Below are 19,715 nucleotides of genomic sequence, written 5' to 3' on the forward strand. Positions count from 1 at the left end.
GCTGCTGCTGCACATATAACATACATGAAAAAAAAAAAAAAAAAAAAAAACGCAACAGATCATAGGTGGAGATGGGGAAGATGAAGGGTTTCTGAAAGCACACTGCAGACTGCTTACAGCAAATCATTCACTCATCTAGCCAAAAGGGAAAGTTCTTGAGCACCACTTGGGGTCTATCTGTGCAGGAATTACATTATGAAATATATTAAAATAGAAAAGTTATTTTAAATTGTAATAATATTTCACAATGTTACTGTTTTTACTTATTTTTTTAACTTACAGACCCCAACATTCTGAATGGTAGTTTATATATAAATTTACTAATTCACTTTTTCTGCCTTTTACTCAGTCATTCATTCACTCACTCATGCATTCACTCTCTTACTCACTTGCTCAACTTTCACTGATTCATTCGCTCAATCATTCACACAGTAACACATTAATTACTTAAACTTTTCATTCATTCATTCATTCATTCATTCATTCATTCATTCATTCATTCATTCATTCATTCATTCATTCATTCATTCATTCATTCATTCATTCATTCATTCATTCATTCATTCATTCATTCATTCATTCATTCATTCATTTCCTTAAAGGGGTGGTATAATGCCCCTTTCACAAGATGTAAAATAATTCTTTGATTTAGAGTGTGAATGTGAAGTTTTAGCTCAAAACACCCAACAGATATTTTTATACCAGCATGTTAAAGTTGTCACTTTTTGAGGGTGAGCAAAAACACACCGTTTTTGTGTCTGTCCCTTTAAATGCAAATGAGCTGATGCTCCCGGCACAGGGGGCGGAGCTTCAAGAGTTTGTGTCCTTTTACATCACACAGACATACACTGAAAATTTCTAAAACTTTTAGCCTTTTATGTTCGAACCGGAGTCAGACAATGATGGAGAGAATCAAGAAAAAGTGACAACATGTAGAAGCAACAGGACATTTCTGAATGGTTAGTTGATAAATTAATGTAGCTTATGTGTAGTTATCTTCTAGTCATTGATTAGCATATTCTGTCATGATAATCTATAAATTGCGCTCCCGGGGGGTTTATGTAAATTTCAGGGTTAGTGATGTCACTAACCCTGGAGAAATGTTGTGTAGTCCCTACCAGCCGTTTGTTGTAGTCCTTAAAAAACGATTTCTTTAAAAGCAAATATCTCCCTTTACTTTAAACTTTGTGCATTGTAACTTCGCAGATTTTGTTTATGCTCAAACAGCAACATTACACACTATCTAAAATTAAAAAAGTGAAATCATAATCAACCACCCCTTTAATTATTCTCTGTCTCTCTCATTCACAAACATTTTCATATCTTTTTCTCACAATTCTTCTCACTTTTTCACTCATTTCTTTATTGACTTTCTTAGTCACTTATTCATTCACTCATTCACCCATTCATTTGCTACGTTCCTACATACTGTAAGATACTTTATTACTATATTCACTGAAATCTGATATCAAATCTTTGAAAACACTCTGTATTTATTGATCAGAGAACAAGAACAAGAACAATGAGAGCTGAACATCTGTTTCCTTTTGTGCCATGTGCAGGAACAGTGAGCAGCTCTGCTTTCAATCACCCTCCTATTATGTTCATTATATGTATTGATTTCCATACTTCTAATGCTTGTACTTGTCTTACTGTCCTGCTTCATTTTTTTCTTGCCTGCTTTCTCTTTTCTTTCAGATTTGTTTGTCCACTATTCCACCTGTTTCGCTTTCATGCATTGCTGTAGCTATGCTTGACCTTTTGTAAGTGTCTTTTTATTTTCATGTTACTGCCATTTGTTTTCTTACTGGTTCTGTTCATGATCAGCTGGACTGAATAGACGGCAGGTCTTCCTGGCCAGCTGACAGGGTCCTTGCATTCATGCAAGTGGGCACTTGTGCTGAGCCCCCATCTTAATTATGCTGAGTACTGTTGGCCGAGTCTCTTGGTGTTACCATTAACCATGACACACATAGAAAAATGTACACACACTCAGTTATAAGAAATGAAAAATGCATTTTTCAGTAGTGTTGCCTTAGGCTTTACGTTTCTGGATTGCAAAAACACACACACACACACGGACATTCGGTAGCCATTTTTCTTTACCCACAGCTCTAGGACATTGGGTCTCATTCACTAACTGTATGCATGAATTTGCACATGAAATCTGGTACACATGTTTAATTTTTTTTTTTAATGAGGACACCACATCCAATTCCAATAATAGGCCAATTAAATAGCCACTAAACGCTTTATTTTCTCTATTAAGTAGCCATTAGGCATTTTATTTCAACTTTTCAAATATTTTCTTCATTGTATTTAAAATAAACACCTCTCTGAGCTGATATGCGATGGGAAAAGGGAGAAAAATGAGTTTCAGAAACTTGGGTCGGTCGCGTCAAACACTAACACTACCCGCCTTGCTCTACTTCATTTATAATTTTATCTGGCTCAATCAGACAATTATAGGCGAAGTTAGTCTAAATAGCCTCAAGGCAACCTGTTGGCACTTGATGTAAATAGACACTCTGCTATTTAGTTTTTATTTTTATTATTAAAAGGGTTGGTTTTCTCATAATTTACTCACCCTACATACATTCAAAAAGTCTATGAATTTCATTCTTCTGTGAAAAACAAAAAGATATTTAGAAAAATGGCTTGAAGTCAATGGGCACTGAAACTGCTTGATTACCAACATTCTTCAAAATATCGTATTTTTTTTAAAGAAAGTAATACAGGTTTAGAACGACATGAGGGTGAGTTGAAAATGTCAGCTTTGTAGCTCATCCAGTGAGATTTTTATCTCATCGCATTCCCCCACTCTGATTCTAAGCTGTTTCTCTTCAAATACAGTAGACCACAAGATTACACACTACAAATCTGAGTTAAGAATGTCAAAGGTCTTCTGGCATTTGAAAAATTCTCTGCCTTTGTGTAACCCAATCTCTTTTTCTCTCCGCAGTCTGTGTGCTGTACACCCAAGCCATTGGCAACAAAGAGTGGAGAGAGGTGAGTGAAACAATCTGGCTTAGTCGTATCGACCCCTTGAAGGGCCTTGGCAGACCCTTGGTCGCATAAATATTCATACATGTAAATGTGGGGTTGGAATATTCTCAGAGTAATAATCTCAATTATTTTTGGCTTTCTGTGTCGATCAGCTCTTCATATTTTTGCCTTCCCAGCTAATAACAGGAAATATCAGGCTTTCTAAAGCCCCATTAAGAGGACTGTGTATTTATTAACTTCAATCACTAGCTGGTGAAATATGATAAGCCACACAGGAGATGTAATAACATTCTCGCCCACGCTTACATCATGACAACTCCAGCCCACTTTTCAAGTCGGCTAATTAAAACGTTAAGTCCCTTTTACATGATTCATGTCAAGGCTTTAACGCACCTCTCAATGCTGTCATGTGACCTCCATATGAACGGTGTTGAAGGTAGCAAGAAAGTGGGAGGTGTATGTAGCAGGCACAGCGTTATGGGTGTCTAAATGTTTAGTTTTCAAAAGTTTCATAGCTTAAGACGTCCTCCCTATTATAAACAAAGCATTTATTTAATCAAGCTCTAAATACAGCTCGTTGTGGATCCTATGGGGCGAGGTGACGTCACCTAGCACCAGTCGAGTTTTCGAAACAATTTTAAAAAGCTGGTTATGTCTATTTTGATGTTTCTGCGCAAGTTCAGCAGACAGTGAGGTTCGGGATCGGATGTAGCTGTTAATCTTTGTGGATGACCGTGAATTGGCGGTAGCCTATTGTATTAGTTATTATCTCGTAGTAGCCTATAGGCTACATTCTATTGCATCTTCTCTGTATAATAAGCCAAGCTCAGTCTGTTGTTAATGAAATCGAAATAAATGAATGTTGTATGAATTCATCAAACAGGTCTATTGCCACTTATGACCAGATTTGATTGAAACTGTGTTGTTGATCTGTCATGTTGAAAACTTAAAACAATTAAATGTAATTGTGAAATATTCGGCCTCATGTTATACGAGCAGAACTAAACTATGTTTTGGAGAAATATTAGATTCCTGACTACTTTTACAGTCGGCCTTATGTCTATAGAGAGATGCGCTAAAGCACAGCCAGGTATAATGCGTAATAGAGATTCCAAAGCGCTCTTCATTGGTCAGAATCAAGGAGAGCGATCCCGGATAGGTCCGTCCTATGCACCGAAACTTTTTACAATGCAACAAAATATTTAAAGAGCATCAAGCTATTAACATCTCTATTATGTAAGCACAGATAATATAACAGCATATTAGTCAGTAATTTTTATTAGGTTAAACAGTGATTTGATAACGTTTTTAATTTAAGGCCCACCCACAATTGGTCTGGCCCATCCAAAACTGGAATCCTGGCACTGTGCCTGTTATGTAGTAAACATTGAAAACTTGAATTTGCACTTAGAACGTACAAATAAAGTCCTGCTGATTGCTCCGATAAAGAAAAGAAAGCATAGAAATAAAAAAAGAGGATTCGACAAACTTTACAAAATTTTTCATATACACTTGGTTAAGTAAGGGATAATGTAGAGCGAGGCGGTTGTTATAGCGAATACAACCCCGACAGGCTGATACAAGACCCCTCCGCTTCACGTCGTATCAGCCTGAAGGGGTTGTATTCAACCAAGCCATGTAATAATGATAATTAATGAAGGTGTGGTCAAATTAGTGAAATTTCAAGGGTGAAAACAGTTCATTGTATAGATATTAGTGTATAGATGCATGAATCACAGTTCACTCAGAAGTCACTTTCTTGGGAAGATCCTGATCATGTGGAATCCTATTGAAATGATTGGATTTCACCTGTAAAAAATTGCCAAACAGCAATAAATGTGACTGTAGAACTTTAGAACTAGTTTAAAATATGTACTGAATCAGATGTACTCCATCTGTTTTGATTTGATAACATACGCGTTTGGCACAAAATTTTGATTAAATATTTTAAAGCTTGACGCATGTCTCGGATTGTGCTGGTATAATACACATGAACACGAAGACGGAGATAATTAGGCAGTCTTTAATTAATCCACAGGGTAATACACAGAGTAAGAGTAGTGAAACACATAGATGACATTCGACAGCAATGAACAGAAACAAGGGAACTTAAATACACGTGCAAATGAAGGTGATTAAACGACACACAGCCAACAGTGATTACGACTCAAACCAGAAACCATGACAACAAAACAAGGCAGGGAAAAATGGTGCAAATGAAAAAAAAAGTCCAAACTGAGTGACTGTGACTGTGTAACTACTAAAATGTATATTCATTATAAAAATGCCCATGGCGTTTAAAGTTTTTATTAATTTACATGACTTTTCCAGGTCTAGAAATCACACTATTAAAATGAAGGCTACCTCAAGATTGTGAAAAAACAAGAGGGTGAAGAGGGTGGATTAAAATAAAAATATGTTAATGTAAATCGTTTCAATTGACCTTCCTTTGTTTTTCAGTTTGGGCGGACGGAAGTTATCGATAACACTTTGAACCCAGATTTTGTGCGCAAATTCGTATTGGACTACTTCTTTGAAGAAAGACAGAACATAAGGTTTGATCTGTAAGTATCAATAGATATTCCTTCACTTTTGGCCACAACTGTAAATGCAGCCAAAGCTAATGTCTGGCCTAGAAAAATTGACATGTTCACCGTTTATTCAAATATTATTGAAAATGCGTTAAATATTTTGTTTGCATAGTTGTGCAATTATAGTTGAGTCAATTGATTTATTTGTGCCAAACTGAGTGGATATTTTTGGACCAGGCTGTCATACAATGAAAGTATGAACACATGCAAAAACATGAGAAAACCAGCAAAATATTAATAACTTATGTTGTAGTCAATGTATGCTGTATGTAGTCATTTTTTCCTGTGTTTTGTTTTTCTATGTATTTTTTTATATATAGTTTGCCTATTTTGCCAATAATTTTGTCAGATAAATACCTTAACCAAGTTTAGTGTTTTATTCTTCTCCCATATTTAAAATGTAAAAAAAAATATATATATGAAATAGTTTCCTCATATTTTGATGGTTTAATCGAACTTTTAAGGTCATTAAAAACAAATATCCATTCCAGACATTCCATCACTTTTGGCCACTACTTTTGTTACATGTATGATCCTATTGATCCTAATGATTTTATTTCTTCATTTTCTTGATATCCCAAGAAACTTATGTTACTTTTCCACTGTGAGTTTTTTTATTTTTTATTATTATTATTTTTAAATAAGACCATGGGGGGAGGTGTAAAGTTTATGTAGAAACGATTTGTTGATTAGTTTCTTAATTTAGTGGCTTATTTAAAATTTGCTTATAGAATGTGATATGTGTTATGTAATTGAAAAGACATTCAAATAGTTTCATGATTGAGAAGGAAAAAACTGGAGGATACCCTTTCTTGTTATCCTTTTTTTTTTGTATTTAAAATGTCAACGAATTCAGATTTTTCACCAGCCCACATCTTCAGTCACTAATTAGTTTTGAACAAGAAGGTTTGGTGCAAATGAATAAGTAGGGTACATAAACATTTATTAAACCAGTCTTATTGGTGAATATATTAAACTTCAACTTGGACAAGAACTTAAATTGTAAAATTTCATATTCACACTATTATTAGGCATGACATCTCAGTACATCAAACACTGGAGTCACACTTTAACAACAGATGTGTCAGCTACTGTAAACCCAACCATAAGAGAACTGTCAGTGTGTGTTTTGTGCACTTCTATAAGCAGATGTCACAACTAAAACCCCTTCTCATGAGTCACACATTCTGTACAGTCAAGAGAGCAGCCTGCGACCCTAACAGAAAAACCAGAAATAAGAATTATAGCTTACTAACACATTTGCTGATTTGCTGTATAAGCATTTAGGGTCGCTTTCCATGATGACAGGGTGTGTTGTACGACTATGCTGGTTGATATTAGACTTTTTTTTTTCTATTCATTCAAGACCTGATATTTAATTGTGCACGTATATAATTGTGTATATATAATTTTTTATAAAACTCTAAAATATTATATAATATATAACTCTAAAATATAATCTATAATATATATATATATATATATATATATATATATATATATATATATATATATATATATATATATATATATATATATATATATATATATATATATATATATATATATTATACTATATAGTAAATAATATACTATTATTTATTAATATTTTGAATTAGTCTTTATTTGTATTTTTATTTAAATTTTAGTTATTTTGTTACATTCTTTTTATTTTTATTAGTTTTTAATATATTTATATTAAGCTTTATTTAATTCTTATTTCATTTTAAATTTTAAGTTTAATTTTAGTACTTCAAAAAAAATATTATTTTATTTCAGTTAGTTGCCATGCAGGCAACTAACTGTTTTTAAAATATATATTTTATTTTTATTTCAGCTTTATTTCAATTAAGATTTTTTTTTTATCTTAAATTTTGTTTTAAATCAGGATCATTCCATCCGTAATTACAATAAATAATTTTGGATGTATGTCCAAATCTTGGATCTTTCCAAAGGGTGTTGTAGTATACATTTCACCTTTGTGTATGTGTGTATGCGCTAATATTTGTTATAGTTTTGTGCCTGTCTACATGTGTTTGTATGTGTGTATTTAGGCATTTATGGTTGTATTTTAGAACAGATATGAGTCATTCTGTATCCGTTGGCCCAAGTGTGTGTGAGGAATTTGTTTGTGTGTCTTTAGGCTTCAGCATGAGTGTGTATGTCTGTAGGCAGAGTGTGTGTGTTTTGTCGCTGTGGATCGGTGTCCCCGCTCGACGGCTTGTCATACTGGGTCTGTAAATCTGCAGCAGACATGAGAGGGGGTCATGAGGTCGCGTGGGCAGTGCCTCCGAGACGATAGCGAAACCAAAGCACCAATGATGAGGATGACATGGCACGTCACCATGACAACAAGGGGGATTGAGCCCCACAAACGAATAGAAGAGGCAGACAGATGATAAATAGATATATTTGAGGTAGAGCTATATGTAACCCTAGAGATATTTTACGATTCAGAGATCCTTCAATATTTTTTGCTTTTCTTTTCCTCTCTCTTTTTTTCTTTCTCTCTTTATGTCTTTATCTCTCCATTGTGCTGTGACACGGCAGAAGAGAATGATTCATGTTGTCTGTGCTTTAATAATGCTGTTCTTTCTCCGTAATGAGAAACAGGCACGCGTGAACTCCCCTCATAAGACCGTAATCTAATTAAAGCCCAGCTCAAAGTCTCCCATCATTGATTTTGGAACCAACCACTGTATTCCTTCTTGAGCAAGCATTACTATTACTTCTGGGAATATTTAGGGTAGATTTATACAAACTCCTGACACTGAGTGTTACACTCTGGCACATCATTCGCCCCACAGCGTTTGGGCTTCACGTATAATGCTTAAAACTGTGTAGCAAATCATGCAGCTTGTTGAAGAAGAGTGTGCTATTACATTTATGTGCATAAGCACAGCAACCACCTAGCAGCACTCTAGAAACCATCCAAAGCTCACTAGCAACTGCATAGTAACTCCTTAGCAATCACTCCATTCCTAACAGCCAATCAGAACATATGATCAACCATCTAGAAACAACCTAGCAACCACTCCTTACACCAGAGCAACAGTCTATCAACCACCCAGAGCTTGCTATCAAATGCATAGCAATGCATTAGCAACCCTTAGAACTCCATTACAGCCAGCCAGAATGCACAATTAACCATCTAGAAATACTCTAGCAACCACCCGTTACACTATAGCAACCACCTAGCAACACTTTAGCAACCACCCAGTACTAGTAATTGCAGAGCAATGCCTTAGCAACCACTCTGAGCTCACTCAGCAACCCAGAACACACCATCAACCATCTAGAAACACTCTAGACACAATGTTTCTCATCTAAATCTTTCTGGGAGTTGAGAAACACTGCCCTAGCAACCCCCTCTAACACCATAGCAACCACCCAGCACTCACTACCATAGAAATGCTTTACCAATCTCTCAGAACTCCTTATCAGTCAGCCACCAAGAATGCTATAGCAACCACCTAACAATTCTCTAGCAATACTCGGCATTATAGCAATTTCATAGCAACACCTTAGGAACCACCAGGAACTCCCTAGCAGCCACCCAGAACACAGCGCTCTAGCATCCACTCAGCACTCACTAGCGACACCTTAGCAACCACCTAGAATGCCCTAGCAACCACCCTAACACTATAGCATCCACCTAACAATTATCTAGCAACCACCAAGCATTCACTAGCAACTCCTTAGCAACACCTTGGCAACCACCAGGAACTCCCTAACAGCCACCCAGAACACAACGCTCTAGCATTGACCCAGCACTCACTAGCAACACCTTAGCAACCACCCAGAACTCTCTAGCAGCCACCCAGAACACAATGCTCTAGCAACCACCCAGCACTTACTAGCAACTGCATGGCAACACCTTAGCAACCACCCGGAACTCCTTAGCAGGCACCCCTAACACAATGCTGTACCAAAAGCCCTGCACTCCCTAGCAACTACATAGCAACACCTTAGCAACTACCCAGAACACAACGCTCTAGAAACCACTCACCAGAAACTGCGTAGCTAACTGACAATACACAAGCAGAACACTGTGGCAACTTGGTTAAAAATAATTCAGAACAACCTAGTATCAACATAGCAACGCCTTAGACCCGCACAACCTTAGCATCACAACATCAAGTGTTGTACTGGTAGCACCAATTTCTTCAGTGATAATAATAATAATAAAAAAAAAAAAAATATATATATATATATATATATATATATATATATATATATATATATATATATATATATACACAGCAAAATCCCCAGAGTAAAATTAACTCTGTTCAGAGAACATTTGGTCCCTCTCTACAGAGAGTTAAAATAACTCTGAATCAGAGTTAAAGTTAATGAGATACTTAAGTGATTAATTAAGTGAGGATTGGGCATTAATGATGAACATCTGCTGTTAACAAGTTCTCAGCAGAGGAGGATTCAACAACTCCACAAACAGCATTACCAGCTTCACTTATTACTAACCAGGGGTGTGTTTCCCGAAAGCATCGTTGGCCAACTATGGTCGCAAGTTCATCGCAATGTCCATTGAACTCTATTGGTAACGACAGAACTTGCGACCATAGTTGGCCAACGATGCTTTCGGGAAACGCACCCCAGACTGACTTTATTTCTGTCAGACATCTACAGAAGGTCTTATTAAGAATTAACAGAGGTTTAGATGTTGATGATTTATTGAAAATGTATGATTACCATTATAGTGATGAGTGTTTCCTTCAGTTGGGCAGTTTGACTCTTCTTGCGAGTTTGTGGTTTTTGTAACAGCTTTTACCAAAACATGTAATTTGTTACAAAGAAAACCAAAAACAAAGATGATCAGGTGATATAGTGTTTAACAGCAGATAGTAAAAAAAATGAGCTTATATTGCCACTGTCCAAAAGTGGTCATTTGATGTTAATAGATTATATTCACTAACAATACTCTCTTGCTACAGATTGGACATTTTGAATTTTTAAAATACATAATAGGGGATTTTTTTTTTTTTTTTAAACAAAGACATCAATAATCAGCTTATGAATCTCAACAATGGTGACATGCTTCATGCAGCAATGCATGCTGGGAGCCACAATAGTATAAAACTCATGGCTCCCAGGATGCATTGCGGCATGAAACATGTTACCATTGTTGAGATTCATAAGCTGATTCTTGATGTCTGTGTCTTAGAAAAAAAAAAAATCCCCTATTATGTATTTAAAAAAATTCAAAATGTCCAATTTGTGGCAAGAGAGTATTGTTATTGAACATAATCTATTAACATCAAATGACCACTTTTGGACAGTGATGATATAAGCGCATCATTCTACTTTTTGTGGTTGAAAACTAGATCACCTGAACATCTTTGCATCTGGCATTCTTTGCAACAAATTACATGTTTTGGTAAAAGCTGTTACAAAAACCATAAACACTCAAAAATATAAGCTAGACTCAAACTGCCCAACTAAAGGAAACATTCATCACGATAATGGTGATCATACATTTTCAATAAATCGTCAACATCTAAACCTCAATTCTCAATACGAACTTCTGTAAACGTATGACAGAAATAAAGTTAGTCTGGTTAGTAATAAGTGAAGCTGGTAATGCTGTTTGTGGAGTTGTTTAATCCTCCTCTGCTGAGAACTTGTTAACAGCAGGTGTTCATCATTAATGCCCAATCATCACTTAATTGATCACTTAAGTATCTCATTAACTTTTACTCTGTTTCAGAGTTATTTTAACTCTCTGTAGAGAGGGACCAAATGTTCTCTGAACAGAGTTAATTTTACTCTGGGGATTTTGCTGTGTATATATATATATATGATCTGACAATGCAACCAACCTGTTGCTCTGTATAAATTTTGATCTTACTTCATCTGAGTAAATTCTAGCATTAGCAGTGCAGATTGTGATAAATGTGTCATGTTTCAGTGCTGACTGTTTGAATCCTACGTGCATGTTTGTGTACGTTAGACTGACAGATTCCCATCAGTGCATGTGGTGCTATAAATAGTGCTCGGAGAGAGAAGCATAATGCGGTTTAGTCAGAGTGTGTAAATGGGAAGCTGTTTGTGTCGTTCCCTTCAGGGTCTGTTGTGTGTGTGGGCAGACAGCACACTACGCTACAATTGGCTGTAATGGCTATGCTGAGCGTCTCTACGTATGGACACAATTTATTTTCTGGGTCTTGTTTCTCAGTGGAGGGGAACAAGAGTGGCTGTTTGCATTTTGTCATTTTCATGTCTTTATAGTGGAATTCATTAGTGGTCTTGGATCTAATGAGTGTGAAACTAGACTTTTTTTATTTTTAGATCTCTTTAATTCATATATCAATTGTTTCTACTAAATAGCAGAATGAAGAAGTAGAATAAAAGGGAAGCTAATAGAGATTTTTACTTAATGGTGAGATCATGTTTGCGAAATTTTTAGGTAAAAGGTCCATTGTCTGTTGTATATTGTGTAGCAATGTATGAGTCACTTTTAAACCAAACTGCTTTCTGCAAATCCTTATTGCTGTACATGTGTATGTATGTATGTATGTGTGTGTGTGTGTGTGTGTGTGTGTGTGTGTGTGTGTGTATATATTCTGGGAACACTGCATCTCATGTCACATTACAACTCATGTTTGCTTTGAGTGGTGTGATTTTTAGAAGAACTCGTATTAAAAGCCTCGGAGTTGATTCTAGAGGTGTGAACTTAGTGTTAGGTCACACATTTTGTTTATTTGTTTAATGAATGGTACTTTGGATTTGACTTCTGGGAACAAGGATCCTTTCAATGTCAATTTGGACAGTCTGAGATGGAAATTTCCAGGCACTGTTGAAAAAGTGCACTAATTTGAGAAAAGACCAGAACATAATACATATTCTTTCAAGCATTCATCTCTTTATTATAACTTTGATTATTGGGTTTTTACCAAACATTCTTCTCCGAGTCACGTACTGTAACTGCTTGGCTTGAGTCCATTTATATGAATACATGGATCTGTGTCAGTGAGAGTTCCTGTTCATTTCCAGCAATACAAAAGACCATGAAGGTCAAGGACCTGGAATTCTGAAGATCATTCTGAGTAGAAATTAGATCATGAATAATGACAAGAATGTGAGAACATTTCCGAGGCTTAAATATATAAAAGGTATACAGAGAGGTTTATTTTTGAAAAGATGAAAAATCATGGAAGAACTGCCCATTCAAAACTGAACGTCCTATCAAAAAAACGTCATGTCTATGATAAAGAATCATTACAGGATATAGACCATTTGCATATGCAAATTGAAAACAAGACTTTGGGACAAAAACAAGGAAGCAGAGAGTAGTTTCCATTTTTGGCACCTAAACATCCGCTGCTAGAGCTTAACATACTTTAGGTACTTTACATTGCCCAAAGGTTTACGAGAGCCTCAGTTAAGGAGAAGATTCTGAGTTAAGAGCATATTTATTTTTTGAAGAGCTTTTGGGCCTCAGTTTGGCATATTCCTAAAGTAGCACATCAAACTGAGAAGAACATCACGCTAGAGTGGACAAGGGTGGTGGCAGCTTCACGCTTTGGGGATGTTCCTCTGCGACAGGGTCTTGGAAAACTCCAGGATAGAAAAAAATGCATGGTGCTAAGTACTGGAATCTCCTGAGGCAAAGACCTGCTGCATGTATGCAAGAGGACAGAGAGTTCAGTACATCCGCCTACAGGACAATTACCCCAAACATACTGGAACATGCAAGAAGAACCACTGTAATGGCTTAAAGCCACAAATGTAGATGTCCTAGAGTGCTTCACTTAAAGCCCAACTTGAGCCTGAACAGATTTGCCAAGAAAAAGTATCGCTCACTGTCAAGAACGGTAACCAAACGAGAGTTCTACGAAGTGTTAAATATGTGAAGCCCTAATTGCAATGAATTAACTTCCATAATGTGAAAAATTTCTGACTGAAACATTTTTAAGGGGGAATTTAAGGGGGAAAAGTGCAGGATATGTAAGGAATCATGTACATCCAGCCGGTTATCGCAGAATAAACCCTGCCAGGGTGATCAGGACCCGATCATATATTAATGACAGCAAAGCGGATTACACAGTATTTCACCACGTAAACAATTATGGGGATAAGAGTTATTGATTTGAAATTAAATTCTTTTAAAATCGTACATGTTTGTTATCTTACAATCCAACAGTGTACAAAACAATCGTCGCAAAATGGCAGCAGCTGCGTTTGTATGAAACAAGAGAGAATGAGTCTGTGATACCTGGAAGACATAACTGTACACAAAATATTGATTTGAGTTTTAATATTTTATTAGCTCACCAAACGCAAAACATCCATTAGGAAAAACCATTCTTAGCAAGCATAAAGCGCCGACTTCAGTTACCCGGATGAGCCTGTGTGTTATCGTTTTTTACTGGTTGTTATAGAGGGATAACATACCGCTGGATGGCACGATTGACCAATCAGAATCAAGTATTCCACAGAGCCGTGTAATAATGATATTTTTGGCTATTTTTTCTCACCCATATGGCCTTGTTTATGTCAGCCAAAAACAATTTCAGAAAGGAAAGTTGCTACATTTTAGTAAAAAAAAAAAAAAAAAAAAAACCTGCGCAGTTCTGTAAAGCAATTAAATTACAGAAAATAATAGTTAATATACTCTGTAGGCGAAAGAAAGAGTCAACTTACACCTCTGATGACCCTCTCTTTCATGATGAGTTTACCAAATTCCAGAAGCTCCCTTGAGGGCATAGAAATTGTTCCCTAGATAAAGAGCAAATCTCAGTTTTCTCAGGTGTGTGTGTGTGTGTGTGTGTGTGTGTGTGTGTGTGTGTGTGTGTGTGTGTGTGTGTGTGTGTGTGTGTGTGTGTGTGTGTATATGTGTGTGTGTGTGTGTGTGTGTGTGTGTGTAGGGTTAAGCCTGTGTCAATGTATGGTTTTATTCCCATTCTAGGGTCATGCAGTATTTATGAATGTGAAGATGTATAGCTGAATAGAACATCAGTCCCTTTTGGGACTTCTTATGTAACACATTCACCTCATTCATACATTTAAAAACACTCACGACACATACAGTATACATCAGTGAAAGTTATATATAGGAAAATATTAAACAATGGTTTTGAAATTAGTTGAAAATGAAAGGGAACATCAATTATTATGCTTAGCACACAGCTGGGTTTGTATCTGATTTGGCTGCACCAGTTATGAAAAAGAGATTAAAACTCTAATTTTTAAAGAAATGGTAAATCATGCATAAATATCTGATCAAATCATTTCGAAGCTGTCGCCATGTGACTCTGTAGCCCTTTGCATTTAACTATTTTGAAAATGTAGGATGACCATATACCCTTGTGAGAGCTGCCTATACACAGACATCATTTTCAAAAGGTTGGCAGCAGTGCCAGAATGCATTGTGGTTAGGTTAGTGCAAAGATTCATCCAAAATGGTGGCCGAAGTCGAAAGATATGCTGGTTATGTGCTTTGATTGTGTGGAATGAGTTGGTTCAAAGAACTGCAGGGTCAACAGATAATTTATTATTACACAAGCAATAAATACAGAATTGATGACTATACAAATAAACTACTAGTTATTCTGTTTGTGTGTCCTTTCTCAATATGTCCTTCTCTTGTTTTCCAGGTATGATGTCGACTCCAAGAGCTCCAACCTCTCAAAACATGTAAGTCTCAGAAACTTCTCTGTGTTTCCTCTCAGACTCTATACACACTTATCTCCTCATGGCCATTAAGAAGTTTAGCATGCCATCATACACACTCACCCTGTAGTAAAAAAAAATCTCATAGTGCTTGTAATCAGCAGGTCTGTTCGTATGAGAATAAAGAGGCAAATGCGGGTTAATAGAGGCGTGTGATTAGAAACGCTCTCACGGAGAGAGTGGCGTGATTGAAGCTGTGTTTTGGTGCTCACGCGGATCCCTGAGGTGTCATCTCACACAGTATGATGGTTTGGAGTAAAAGATGCAAATTCACGTCCCATCTGTGCTCGTCATGGGACGTGGCCATAATAATGCTAGTCCTTTATTTCTTTCAAGCTTCAATCAATCTTCCAATCAATCAACCCAAAATCTCCAACATCCACCCTCACTCCATCTGGCATCAATAAATAAATAAATCAGCTAAAACGCCCACCCATGAACTATCAATTAAGCAATTAGTCAGGGCATACATCCAACCATCCATCAAGAATCAGGTGTCAATAAACCAATCAATCAATCAATACATGGGTGAACTTTTCTAAGTTCCATTATATTAGTAGTTTTCTACAAATCTAAAGAATTCCATTTTCTTCGAAGTTTCACCTATGACATCAGGCTGCAAAACCATTTTGGTTCTTATTGGAACCTTTATTTTTAGTCTGTTAATTCCATGGTAATTACAAGGCAAACTAACGATAGTAGGGGTCATGTATTGCTGGTTAATTCAGCATTCGTAGTGCATGAGACTGTGGGCTTCCATCAGTGGTGTAAAGTGGAACTGCTTAATGAAACACATCACGACATTTACTAATCCAGACACTCAACAACTCCATTGATCTAAACCAGCCGCACATTTCTCTGGAAACCTTCCGAATCCCAGGCAGAGCTCCACAGCATCTGTACTGCTATTGCTTCAAGAGACAGATAATCTGATCTTTCCACACATCATGCACAAGAGTGTTTGGAAACACACTCAGTGACTCCAGTGTGCACACAGGTTTCATCCCTGAAAATTACCACCTCCAATTACCATCTCCCAAATCAGACACAGTTCTTCCTGGTGCTTTACTCCCTCCCTCGGTCACCCAGAAATCAATATCGCCCTCTTCCCCCCTGACTTGGAAAGACAAACACAGCTTGTCCAATCCCAAAGGGAATTTGGTACTGCATAAATCCATTACAGGATGTGTTGACATGCGAAGAGTGACTACGCTCCATCGTCAGGTGACAATTAAGGGAAACTGCTGCAGGGAAAAAAACACACATGCAGGGAAAGAAACAGTGAGAGAGGGAAAAAGGAAAAGGAGGTCGTCTTTGTAAAGTTTATAGACAATAAAGATTGATTATTCGAATTCATCTTCAAGAATACAAATTGCAAGTCGAGTCGCCAGCAGTAATTAGAAAAGCAGTAGAACTTGTAGCGTAGGAGCAGCATAGCAGAAAATGTAGCGTTTCATAAATAACTGAGGATGAACTCAAAGAGAAAAGACTAGTGTCTAAATTAGTAACTGTTGAAAATAAAAATAAAAGTTCAGCCTGAAAAAAAATAATCACGTTATTCCAAACCCATATGAATATTTTTATCCCAGGGAACACAACAGTCCGCATACAGTGTAAAAAATACAGTGACTGCAAGCTGACATAAGTCAAGTCAAGTCATCTTCATTTATATAGCGCTTTTAACAATGTAGATTGTTTCAAAGCAGCTTTACAGAGATAAACGTATAATTCAAGGTAACAAAGATTGTTTTGGCTTTATAGCGGTTCTTTAATAAAGTTATTTTCCAGCTAAAGTTAGTTTTGATTGATTTGCTTCCGTCGCAACGATCATTTGTTATTAAATTTTGGGCCGCTAAGACGACACCATTCTCTCTTCACAGACTTTAAACGCGAACCTGTGAGAAACGCTGATGGCGTTCACATGCGCATTAAGAATTGGTTCTATAGTTATGTGCGTTTGAATATATGTGCGCAGGTTTGGAATTCCCTACAAACCAAGCCTAAACAAAGTACTGGTGTTTCCTTATAATTTTTGATACAGAATTGTATTTTATTTTATCAATTCGGGGCAGGTCCGGGAATTGAGTTTCCCAACAACGCTTTATCTGTAGAGTGGTAAAGGGATCCTCCATAGGGAGAGACTAGTTGGCACTTCAGCACTGCGTTGTCATCGGTCCAGGTGAAGGTCCTTCATCAGATCTGGATACGGACTGGATCCGGCAGGCTGCGGGAAAACCTCGGGATAAACAAAGACACCAAAATTAGCGTAGATGCCATTCTTCTTATGATGTAACGAGTACATCAGGATTTATGGGAAGTGTTCCCGGTTCCATCTGACCTAATCTATGCAGCCTAACATTAAATTATAGAAGTCTATAATGTGTTATGTGAATGCTAGGTCAAAGAGATGTGTCTTTAATCTGGCTTTGAACTGATAGAGTGTGTCTGCTTCCCGGACAGTGTTAGGAAGACTGTTCCAAAGTTTTTGTGCTAAATAGGAAAAGGATCTACCGCCAGCAGTCGATTTTGATATTCTAGGTATTATCAACTGGCCGGAATTTTGAGATCGCAATAGACGTGAAGGACTATAATGCGTTAAGAGCTCACTCAAGTACTGCGGAGCTAAACCATTCAGTGCTTTGTAAGTGATCAGCAATATTTTAAAATTGATGCGATGTTTAATTGGCAGCCAGTGCAGTTTTGACAGAACCGGGCTAATATAAAAGTATAATGCAAATAGTTTAACTATAAGTGAAGTCTTTCATATCCACCATAGCACTAAGTCTTATTTCATTCTCAAATATCTAAAATTACCGTGTCACAGTAAATGCTCACACCATTGATTAACCAATAATTGTGTATAATTATTTTTTAAAGTAAATTAAAAAAATGACTTGCTAAACCTGTTGTTTTTAAAATGGTGCACTTCTCTAGATTGAGTCATGGGCAGGTGCTTCAAAGACTCAGAATTACATTAAATAATCTCTGGGGTGCCTCAGGGTTTAGTGATTGGCCCTATTATCTTCTCGATATACACAACTTTTTCAATCAGTTTAACAACGGATATTTGACATGCAAAATTTAACTTAATTTAATTTAAAATGCATAAGCATTTTACAGTTTAATTTAAAATGCATAAGCATGTTTAGAACTGTACAGTATATCCCTCAGTTGTTCTGTGTTTCTCTGCTGTTTTTTTTTTGTTTTGTTTTTTGTTTTGTTTTTTAAAGAAATGTCCCCTATCTGTCAGCCACTTGTTAGTATTACAGTAAAATTATGTCTTTAAATATAAATACAAACATATTCGCTAAGGCGAAGCAGTTGGTCTCATTCATTCTTACTCTCTAGATGTCTTATTTTAGTTTTCTCCTGGGCCATTTTACCATTCTCTCTCCATCACTGCACTTTCCATTGATGCACATTTTTGTTAATACAAAATATAGTAAATTAAATTCTGTTATGTTCAGCATACGGACAGCATATGCACAGAGTATCACCTACCCTTTATTAAACTGCTGTTGCGAAGGTCAGTGGGGCAGAAACTTCACAGCTCTGCCAAGATGAATTTGAATTCTAATGGCTTTTTTAAGTCTTATGTTGCGCTTCACTTATGATCATTTATCAAATGGGTGACAACATTTCAACATGATGTGTGAACAGCTTCAGCCCTTGAAATAATGTTGTTTTTGATTATATTACTGCTTTCATGGTCTTTTTTCAAGGCAAGCCACCTTTATTTATATAGCGCTTTTTATTATACAGATTGTTTCAAAGCAGCTTTACAGTGATAATGCAACAAAGTTTGTTTCGGCTGTACAGCAGACCTAGAAACAGAGATGTTCACAAGTCTTTCATCTGGAGTCAGAGTCAAGTCTGGTGTTTTTAAGCTGAAGTCCGAGTCAAGTCTGGAGTCTTTATCACTGGAGTCAAGTCTGGAGTCTTTTGTCACAAGTCCGAGTCTAGTCTCGATACATTTCATGAAAAAAAAAAAAAAAATCTCAAACTCAAAAATCCTATTATTTGTATTATATAGACAAAATATATGATCTTTCTATTTTCTGTTTTGTTTGTAATAAAGGTCCTAAGATTTAAGGGATAATGTAAATCCAGCTTGTTACTTTATAATCCATAACAATGTATAAAACAATCATCCTGGCAACAAGACAAGTAGTTATTTTGAATACAAACGCTAAGTGGACGCAAGATGCTGCCAGTCATTTCAGGTCGAGTCCGAGTCAAGTCTGAAGTCTATTAAAATGCGACTCGAGTCCGGGTCTCTATCTCATCTGGGGAGGCTCTAACTTGAGTGCCCATATCTGCCTAGAAGAAGATAGTGTCATAGTCAAGCTTGAGTAAATTCAGTGAGGTTCATTTCTGTTGTAAATTATTACTTTAGTTAATCTATACAGCCGCTTCGGAGAAAAC

The 19,715-nt window shown here is 36.5% G+C and overlaps 1 protein-coding gene across 2 annotated transcripts in view; it reads left to right on the forward strand.

Annotated features, from left to right (window-relative positions):
- The window catches only part of LOC308689201 (copine-8), a 148,520-nt gene that overhangs the window by 42,485 nt on the left and 86,320 nt on the right, over window positions 1-19,715 (forward strand). For both annotated transcript variants that reach the window (XM_081362788.1, XM_081362787.1), the window contains exons 3-5: window positions 2,963-3,009; window positions 5,467-5,570; window positions 15,215-15,254. In XM_081362788.1, the coding sequence (XP_081218914.1) occupies window positions 2,963-3,009; window positions 5,467-5,570; window positions 15,215-15,254 (191 nt within the window). The remainder of the gene's footprint in view (window positions 1-2,962; window positions 3,010-5,466; window positions 5,571-15,214; window positions 15,255-19,715) is intronic.

Source organism: Scardinius erythrophthalmus (genome assembly GCF_964197995.2).
Source record: "Scardinius erythrophthalmus genome assembly, chromosome: 4".
Lineage (NCBI taxonomy): Eukaryota > Metazoa > Chordata > Actinopteri > Cypriniformes > Leuciscidae > Scardinius > Scardinius erythrophthalmus.